General features: G+C 41.1%; 1 protein-coding gene across 1 annotated transcript in view; it reads left to right on the top strand.

The window, feature by feature from the left end:
* The window catches only part of tfdp1a (transcription factor Dp-1, a), an 18,726-nt gene that overhangs the window by 8,121 nt on the left and 84 nt on the right, over positions 1 to 10,521 (top strand). Inside the window, exons 5-10 of the mRNA XM_010778706.1 lie at positions 4,808 to 4,929; positions 5,413 to 5,578; positions 5,687 to 5,833; positions 6,252 to 6,320; positions 6,535 to 6,686; positions 8,645 to 8,811. Of these exons, the coding sequence (XP_010777008.1) occupies positions 4,808 to 4,929; positions 5,413 to 5,578; positions 5,687 to 5,833; positions 6,252 to 6,320; positions 6,535 to 6,686; positions 8,645 to 8,811 (823 nt within the window). The remainder of the gene's footprint in view (positions 1 to 4,807; positions 4,930 to 5,412; positions 5,579 to 5,686; positions 5,834 to 6,251; positions 6,321 to 6,534; positions 6,687 to 8,644; positions 8,812 to 10,521) is intronic.

The following is a 10,521-nucleotide window of genomic DNA, read 5'->3' as shown; positions in this document are numbered from 1 at the left end:
ACACACGTTCACACACACACACACACACACACACACACACACACACACAGAGAAACAGGTATACAAATGTTAGATATCACTTTCCGATTGGATTGCAAAAAACACTTTCAGGGTGGTCAATTATTTACTGCAGACTCTTGATGCAGGAGAACTCAGCTGTCCAGTTATCACATACAGTAGATTTCTTTTTGTATTCATTGTCACCCACTTGAAGGTTCCTCTTGCTTTAGAGTTGTCCTTAAAATCATAGTTTGACACTCTCGGAAAAAACCCACGTCTTTGCTTTCTTGCTGAGGCTCTGAAACGAATAACCTCCATCTCTACTGGTTTCCTGGGAAACTGCTGAAGGCCAAGAAATAGTCCGGATCAAAAACTCACTGTAAAAATGTGAGTTGTTGATTTTATACCTTCATTTTTGAACGGGTTTAAAAAAAGATTTAGAGTTTTTGTTGGGTGCGATTTCTTGATGCTAGCAGTTTCCAGTCTCTCTCTATGCTAAACTAATAGGCTCCTGTCTGAAGCCTAATATTAGTTGTGGGGGAAACTTCTGAAGCAATAGGAAACAGGACTCAGAGAGACACGGTGGAGAGATGGAGCTTTAATGGCAAACACTGACGGTTTATTTGGAGTTACGGCCGGAGAATTGACAAGACAGGTGTGTGTTGACACAGCGGTTGCCAAAACCAATTCTGAAGAACTCTTTCTGCAGCTCGAGGTTTTAACTAGTTCGGAGTGTAATGATCAACATTTTTCATCAGTGAGACTAAAGCAATATGGACCCTGAATCCAACTAGAGCTCTCGTCCATAGAAAATAATGTGCGCCTACGTCCCTGAACAGTAAACTACCTCATGGCGGCTCGGTCACAGACTGGCAACAACAATACGCCCAAGCTGCCCCTCCTAAAGAGAGATAGCAGCAATACCCAAGGCCGCAGACCTATGCCATGGGAAAGGAGACAATGAGAGGAGAAAATGATGAACTGTGTCAAAGGTTGAATACCTAAGCAAATTATCCCCTAATATTAGTCATATGATAAACGGTCAGAAATTAGAATGGTATTGACTTTGTCATATAACTCGTAGCACAAAAGCCAATATCTGAATTCCCCAAATGAACAAATATTTATTTGAAAGCTGCAATCAGCCAGATAAGCGGTTTCCCCTGTTTCCAGTGCTAACATTTCCAACGGGCTGCAGCTGTGTATTCAGCAGACACACATGAGCCAGGTAACAGTCTGTCTAAATCTCAACAAGAAAGTCAAAAAGTTTTGCTAAAAATGTTTGGTTGTTTTAAAAAGGAATGTTCTGTAATGATTCTTATGATTTAAATAATCTAATTCTGACTTGCTGCTGCCTATGGCCCCCTAAAAACTCATCTGTTGAACTATTAACCAAGCTACATATCTAATAAATAAGTAAATGATGTCTGTGAATCTATCAGTGATGAGCAGGAAACGCACAATGTCACTTGTCTTCATTACACACATTCGTCAAGAGTCACTGAAAGAAGCAGGAGTGCGTCAAACCCTCTATAAATACACCTTGCTTTTCTCTATGAAAACAACCAAGATAAAGAGATTAAATATGCATAGCATTCAGGAACAACTCTTGAATACATCAAGGCCACAGAGTGTGTCACACACAAAAGTGCTAAGAGTGACATCAATAGCGTAACAGAGACTGATGTAATTGCCAAAAATAGCTTGCATTTTTTAGTCTAATTTTAAGTTCCCTCTGTCCTGAGGTGATGACAACAGTCTTGGAAATGACCAATCAGGTTACAACAGCTTTAATCAGAGCTTATGGTCTAGTGTTAAGCCTCTAGTGTCGCCGATTAATTACAGCTCAGTCCAAAGTAGCTTTTACTGCTCCCCATTGAAAGCAGGAGTTGTTCTAATAATAGCCTGCTGGGCGGTGTTTGCTGCTTTAAAAAGCGTGTCTGAGCTAAAAACAGGCCGGGACACATTTATAGCCGGCCCTGGGTTATAAAAAGGAGTAGCCCAGTTCCCTGAAAGAGCTCCACCATTCAGGGTGAGTCCCCGTCTGAGCCAATCAGCTGACGGTCTGAAGCACGAGGTGTGAAAGCAACAGCCAGGTATTCACAGTGATATCTCTTACTGCTCTGAGAGCTGAGACTGGATTACTGCTCTGAAAGAAGTATTGTCTGTACGGGGTTACCTCAGGGCTCAGCTCTTATTGTGGCCACAACAGGGCTACGTCTGGTCCCTTGTCATTTTCATCCAAAGGGGGAGTTTCTAAAGAGACATTTTTGAGGGTTTGTGTGAACCAACATCCTTAGAAACGCATTATTTCTTTGGGGAGGCGTGTGGCGAAGTGGGTTAGTGCGTTGGTGTTCGGATCACGGGGGGGGCACAGGTTCAAACCCCACTGCAGTCAGCATGTCGTTGTGTCCCTGGGCAAGACACTTCACCCCAAATTGCTCCTGTGGGAATTGTCCAAAGTACTGAGTATGTAAGTCGCTCTGGATAAAAGTGTCTAACAAGTCACATGTAATGTAATGTAATTTCTAATGGTCAGCAGGGGGGGATCCGTCTGGTTGTATAGAAGTCTATGATATAATAAACATACTTCACGCTTGATTTATTATCTAAGTCTACCTCTTCCTAATAAGGTTATGGTCTCAATCACTAGTTTAAAGACTTTTTCAACACAGCATGAGGATCATTATGGTCCCATTTAAGTCAAATTGAAGGAAAAGCAGCGTAGTGTTTATGGTGTGGCTACCTTGTGATTAAAAGGTCCTTCCATGGTGTTTAGTGGTTTGGGCGCTCTCTTTTTTTTTGTCTTGAAGCGTAACCTTTTTTACAGTGTGTTTTTTTATAAAGTTAATTGTGACATTTGGGACGCCTAAAATGTCTCTTACCTCGTGTCACTTCCAAAAAGATCAAGATGGCCGAACTATGTGCACAATTCAGTTTATTTCTTTGAATGTATCAGTGTTATTACTGGCTGCTACTTCATTACTTTTAAAATGTTCACTCAGGTTTATATAATGCTGTGTTTTTTTTTTTAAACCATGAATGTGTACTTCTTTCTATTTGCCCCTTTTCTTTATTCGCTAGTCCACTCTTAATAATTTGTGGCTTTAATTTTCTGCCTTTGTGTTAAGGTTAATTTCTCTGCTGATGGACGAATAAAGGATGTTTTATTCTGCTGAAAACACACGTCCAAAAGCCAATAATCTAGTCAGGTGTCTCCGTTCACACTCTTCTTACAGTCTGAGGTGTAAACAGAGTCGGAGCGTACCTGTGAAAGTCTCCGTGCAGGGGTTGATCCCTGCCAACCTCTTGGATGTGCCGAAATCTGAAATCTTCAGGACGCCGCTGTAAGTGTTGATGAGCACGTTATCGCCCTGCGGAGAGAAAAGACAGCCATGAGAACAGATTCAGCAGAAATACCAAGACTGTATTCGGTGAGAACAAATCCCTGAAAGTGACAACAGCAGGTTGGATCACAATGCGGGGGAGGAGGGCGGCGTAGCAGCCAAAACAAGGTGATTAACATTTAAGGGCCGCTAACGATGCTTATATGATGGTGTTGTTGAACCAGGAGGACACAAGGGGAAGAGTCTGCTGACCTTAATGAGATCCGTGATGGAAGTGTAACTGAGATAAAACAGGGCGGGGGGGTTTACATAAAGGGAAGCACGGTTAATTGTTGAAGCTAAAGGGCTGTAAAGAAATCACTAAATGCTGTGAGCAGCTTGGACGCTCCTGGAATGTGTTCACAACAAATCTAATTTACTGCGCACACAAAGTCAGATGGAGCTAAACCTATTTCTTTTTACGTCTATATGTTTTGCTGCAAACATTTTCTATAAAAGCAGATGTTTCTCGTGATGAAACATACAAAAAATATGACATTCACTTATCTTAAAAACCTCCAGTCTCATACTCACAGTGCAGTCTGTTCATCTTATGCACGTGTTTCAAACTCAAGGCCCGGGGACCAAATCAGGCCCTTGATGGATTTAATTACGGCCCGCAGGATAATTTCTAATTACTATTAGATCTGGCCCGCCGGTATATTGCACGCACACCTTCACTCAATCCTGAGGGTCTCCTCCGCTCAGAGCCTGACCCCAAACATTGATGAACTTGCACCCAAGATGAGATGCCAAGTATCTGGCTTGAGCTAGCATCACAGAGCAGCACACTGAGTTTAATGGATGTTTCCTTCTGCACTTTCTTTCTCACGACAACAGGGCATGTTTGGTTTATTCTTTGAGGGAAATCGTTTTTTTGAAGCTGTTGTTGACCTGTGGAAAAATGTAATCATAAGAAATGACTCTGGAGAAGCTGCAGATAGAGCCATGAGAAATGAATGCAACTGATTATTTAATGTTTAATGATGTTTTTATAGGCAATCATTTAAGCTTTGTTAGTTCCAGGTTGAATATGTGCAATAAGTTCATTTCAATAAGTTCTGCAATAAACATTGAACCAGTCCGACCCTCGACTAGTACCCATTTTTAAATTGTGTTCCACTGTGTATTTGAGTTTGACACCCATGAGATGACTTTTGCCTATGTTTATCTGTTGCATCAACTTTGCGAAAGCTACATTTAGTTTTTAGTAATTTGCATACAGACTAAACAGTATCTGGCATACCCAGCTGCTGAGTCATTGGTAAACCACTAGCTAGTCATGACTCTTGTGTTGATGCCAATGCGTTCCTGTATGGTTTGTTTACAAATGAAATATTGGTTTGTAAGAAATAATGCAAACACAGTCAGATATTGGAAATTACAATTGACTATTTCTCCCTTCGCTTGTCTCTCTGTAGGTGATAGGAACACCCCAGAGGCCTACAATGTCCAATACCATTTTGGTAAACAGTCCACACACACCCAGTTCCCAGTTCCTCACTCAGAATCCACCATCAGATGCCTCTCCGTGGTCTTCAGGGTAAGTCTCAGAAGCCTTTATCCGCTTTCAAATCAATGTGGAACCCTGTGGAGATGAATTTGATACTGGAAAGGCACACATTCAACAAACTTATCAGTATCCACGTCACCAATCTTGTCATTTTAAGAGCCTCTGAAGTATTGCATGAGTAAAACCGTCTTTGACGCTGGACAAGGAACTATATCTGTTAATATTATCTGACATAAAAGAGCATTCCTGAAGAACTCTCTCCATTTTCTCTAGTAAATGGCCAAGCTGAATGATATTGTCTCCAGTTCGCAACCTCTACTTCACTGTCAGTTTACAGCCATGTGACCCTATAGCACAAACGTCTGACAAAACTACGCTGAAGTGAAGTTTATGGCCTTATTTGCTTTTTTTTCTAGTGTCATTTCAAAAATGTTCTTTTGAATTCGCTTAATAAGTGAAAGGAAAAAGTGAAATGGATGTGAACATTGAAAGTGGGATCTGTTTTGTCTGCAGAAAACGCGGAAAGAAAGGGGAAAAGAATGGAAAGGGCTTGAGGCATTTCTCCATGAAAGTGTGTGAGAAGGTGCAGAAGAAAGGAGTCACCACCTACAACGAGGTGGCAGATGAACTGGTTGCAGAATTCAGCTCTGCAGACAGCCACATGTCACCCAACGACGCAGTGAGTGCTGCTGCTGCTGATGCATGACCTTTTTTCAGAATGACGCAAATGTAAAAAAAAATAAATAAAAAATGTCGTCCATATTTTAAACTTGATTCTCCATTTCAGCACGTGTACGACCAGAAGAACATCCGACGGCGTGTGTACGATGCACTTAATGTGCTTATGGCCATGAACATTATCTCTAAAGAGAAGAAGGAAATCAAATGGATTGGCCTTCCCACCAACTCAGCGCAAGAGTGCCAAAACCTAGAGGTAGACACACACAGAACACTTCCAAGAAAAACTTGTTTCAGGCTCATCTTTTGTTGAATTATAAATTGTAAGATATGAATTTGTTATAACACTGTTATTGTGCAAGTGTACACCATTTTTAAATTGAATGTATGCAGTATAAGAGTAAGTGAGGGTGTTGAATTGTAAGATATGAATTTGTTTATTTAATACTCTTACACTAATCACTTCCTGTATTCCCGTGATAAAAAGGGACATGCTCAATAAAACGTGTCACCTCCGGTTGAAGCAAAGCCGACGGTGTATGTGTGTATTTATTCCTCCGTCACGTTAAACTATGTTCACGGTATTCCTGCCCTAAGATCATGGCATCGTCACCATCTTTCCTATTCAACCCATGTTATAAATCTTCATTGCTATTTCTTTATTTCGTCTGCAGGTGGAGAGACAAAGGCGGCTTGAGAGAATTAAGCAGAAACAGTCGCAGCTTCAGGAGCTCATACTGCAGGTGGGGATGAACTGAGAGTTTGCTCTTGGCCTTATCATGGGGGCCTTCGAATGTAGTGATGATTGTTCCTAGTTACCTTCTCCTCGTGGTGTTTGTAAGTGCAAAACTGTACACTAAACGGCCGCTATAGGCACTATTGTGTTAGATGTTGATTGCGGTCTTAATCTTGGCTTTTTGTCAAAGTGTTCACCTTTTCGTTGATCTTGTTTTGCAGCAAATAGCTTTTAAGAACCTGGTGCAGCGGAACAGACAGACGGAGCAGCAGGCAAACAGATCTCCACCTCCCAACTCCATCATCCACCTCCCGTTCATTATCGTCAACACCAGCAAGAAAACGGTCATCGACTGCAGCATCTCGAATGACAAGTATGTGATGGTGCTAGCTAGGGATGCCAGACACTGACCATGATCGAATCGGAACGCCCATGCGAATATTAATCGATTATTCACCGCCACAAACTGGTGGTGTAACAAATGGCCATTTACAATTATTAATACTATTATTAGTCTATATTTTGGTTGAAACTAAGCCAGGAAAAAAAAGACATAAACATAAATAATAATAAAAAAATATATAAATCAAATCTTAAAGATAATTTGATTATGGAGACTGTAACGAAAAATCGAATGATCGCTGGCATCCCTAGTGCTAGCCTTCATGGTTGAGCACTATTATATTGTTCATTAACCTTACAGTTTAATTTGAGTGTATCTATTAGAATACTGCATTAGTGGGAGAACACTTGTAATAGTCAAGGTCAATTATTACTCGTGTTACGCCCCTGATAAAGGGGAGCCATAATGACAACACCTTTCACATTTATTTATTTATTGGTTTATTTGGCAGGGACAATGCACAGTAATGAACACTTAAAACATTACAATGTATCAAGCGTAACAGTGCCAGATTTATCTTTGAGCTAATTTCCATCCGCAGTCCCTCACATAAAACATGTAAGAAGTTTACATTTTACAAACATAGAAAAAACCAAATACATGATATGCAAAAGAGCAAGAGCAGCACACACAAGTATTTATGACATGGCAGTACAATATATCAGCAACGACATGTAAAGTGCCCCTGTGTTAAAGTGCATTTAGCGGTGATTGCACGTCTGTTTGTTTCTCAACCGTTCTTTGAGTTGACCTTTGAAACTGTTGAGAGTGGGACAATCCCGTATCTCAGTTGGGAGGCTATTCCACAATGAGCTGCCTTTAATGGAGAGGACAATTTGACCTAAAGTGGTCTGTCTGCAGTGGACCTCACAGTCTCCTCTGGTTTCTGACCTACTGCAGTGTCCAGTGTGTTTTCTGTGGATGAATTCCTCTAAGGGAGGGGGGACGGGGGGCAGTCCATGTAAACATTTATAAATAAAGCACATACTTTTTAAAAGACCTAAAATTGTCAAAGCTCAAGAAATTGTGTTTTTCAAGGGTGGTATGAATGTGGCTTTCTGTCAAACACCTTGATAGCTCTCTTGAATAACTAAAACACATAGAAACATAGAAGAAAGTGGATTAGTAGAACCCTTGTAATAGTCAAGGTAGGTTATTACTAGCCTAATTCGATCATTTAACAGTTACAGATGCCTATTGCGTCAAGTAAAGTGAAAGATTTGCATGTTAAGTTTTCCAGACCTTGGCAAGGGAACCAACAGCTTTGTGGTCAAATGCCAGTAAAAAGTTATTTGGAAATGGTGTTGGGCGTGAGGAGGAACGTGATAGACCTGAACAGTTTCTTTAGACACTGACTCAACAGTTCAGTATGAAGCTGTGTGGCAGGCAGCTGACTTTAACTCTGGCATGTCAACTAATTAGGGGCTTATTTATTGTGCAAATATGTTTGATTCTTGATGCAACATAAAGTTATCATGCTATTTTTAACCCTAGAAGAAACATAAAGTATGTTATTCAACCTTTACCCTTCAGGGTGTCCGCGGGGTCTTAAAAAGTATTAAAAGTTGATAAATCAATTTAGCGAAAATGAAGGCTATTAAAATATTAAACGGCATTTTCAAAGGCATTACATTTTGTAGCTTGTTTTCAATAAGTATATCAATGGTCCAAAGAGGTTGTATTCTAAAGTCTGCCTGAATGTAATCATTGCGTAGGTGTGTCGTGTGATTCTGTGGAGTTTATTTATGGCTTTATGAACTCAGTAGTTCATAGTTTCCTCTCAAGGCGGATACTTCCTTTAAATCTCTTGACTTTAACACGTCTCATTTAGGGTTGAATCCAAGTCCTCTTACATCCTCTTCTTTATGTTTCTTCGGTCTACTAAATGTATTCTCATCTCTCCTCGACTTCCTCTCTTTCATCTGCAGGTTCGAGTATTTGTTCAACTTCGACAGCATGTTTGAGATCCACGACGACATCGAGGTGCTGAAGCGGATGGGCATGGCCTGCGGTCTGGAGGTGGGGAAGTGTTCTCCGGAGGACCTGAAGGTCGCACGCAGCCTGGTACCCAAAGCGCTGGAGCCCTACGTTATAGGTCAGTCCTCTCACTCAGAGTTATACATATCAGAGACTGCTGATGCTGTGGTTCTGGTTCTTTCTTTATTTCCAGGGTTCCCGCGGGGTCTTAAAAAGTCTTACATTTGATAATCAGAATTGAAGGCCTTAAAAAGTCTTAAATATTATCAAAAAAATAAGAAAGGTCTTAAATATGATTTAAAAATGATGGGATTTGAAAGGTACTTCAGTGTTGCGATCGCGTCTAAATGTGTTTTGGGGGAAATGTCCGGGCTGCAAAGTAACCAGTACAATAATAGCCTTTCAGTTCCCCCCCCAACAATTTGTATTGAAATAAATAAACATGGAACCAGTAATCACTAACTTTGTTTCCCCCGGCGCCTTATCGGAGAACACCCAGCTAGTAACCTAGCAACCAAGCTTCAGCTAGCGGCATTCAGAACTCGTGTATCTTCGAATCTACTTACAAATAAATATGGGGAAGTGCAAGTTCAATCGTATTTGGTTGGAAAACATCTAATTTAGTGTTTGGTTGAAACCAGTGGAGGGGAACGTGTTTGAAGCCCGCTGCACCTTTTGCAAAAGAAATTAGCGTTTGTTTTGCTAATGTAGCGTTAGCTAGTTTAGCGTTAGCTAGTGCAGCAGCTCTGCAACAAACCCGGGGACCTCCGGCGAGTTTGAGTCAACGGCAACCCTAAAAGCGGAGGTGGTGTGAACACACACACACACACAACACCACACACCACACACAGCCACACACACATCAGCACACACACACTGCCGTTTATGTTCAGTCATCTGTTCTTATGTTGAACATGAATACGCATTTAACTTTCTAAGTATTTCTTCTTTCATAGCAATTTCCTTCATACTTTCTTCGCCGTGAAATAGTTCTTCATTCTATTCAAGGTCTTAAAAGGTCGTAAAAAGCCCTTAAATTTGAGTTGGTGAAACCTGCAGGAACTCTGATTTCAGGTCCCTGTATTGGTCCACAGAGGGGACAAAGACCAGCTTAATGTTACGAAGAGGTTTTAAGAAAATGTAGCCTGCTTTTTCAATGTTTTCATGCTCAATAAAACACAGATCATATTGAGCCAGTATCCTACCATACAGTCCGGTACCATGAAAAAGGGGAAAAAAACCCCCCCCTGATGAGGAATCACAATGCATTACATTGTTAAAGCAAATCCTGGCCCCCACCTGTATATTAAATAGTTTGATAATAAATAAAAGACTGCAGAAATCCCTACTTTACCATTCCAGAGTTAAAGGGAAGGGGTTTGGGGTATAAAACCAATAAAGCAGGGATGATGATTCATCCCTTTTGCAAGAAAAAGCAAGCTCTTGACGCACATCTAGTACCCCATCTGCTGAAATGTTTTCATAAATGAAGGATTCGAACATTTTCCCAATGTGAGCTTTTATGAAATGAGTGAACTTGCAGTGCTTTCTACAAGGAAAGGGACAACCCATGGTGGGTCCACGCGCGTTCTAGCTTTTTACACCCGCAATAGATGAGAACTTACCTTTTTTCCGATCGCTTTTTATGCTACCTCTCCCCCCTCAAGTATTTCAACAAAACAACAACACATAGGTCCTGCGTTTGAAACACAAAGTTAGAGACGATTAGTTGCGCCGCAAGTGGTCCTGCTTGCCTATCCATCGAAATGTTTCAAAGACAAGTGATCCGCCCCCCCCCCCCACACCCGCGCGACCCCCCCCCCCAGCG

This window comes from Notothenia coriiceps, unplaced genomic scaffold (genome assembly GCF_000735185.1).
Source record: "Notothenia coriiceps isolate Sejong01 unplaced genomic scaffold, NC01 NC01_scaffold00019353, whole genome shotgun sequence".
NCBI lineage: Eukaryota > Metazoa > Chordata > Actinopteri > Perciformes > Nototheniidae > Notothenia > Notothenia coriiceps.
The sequence above is the reverse complement of the archived record's forward strand: the minus strand, read 5'-3'. Positions and strand labels throughout refer to the sequence as shown.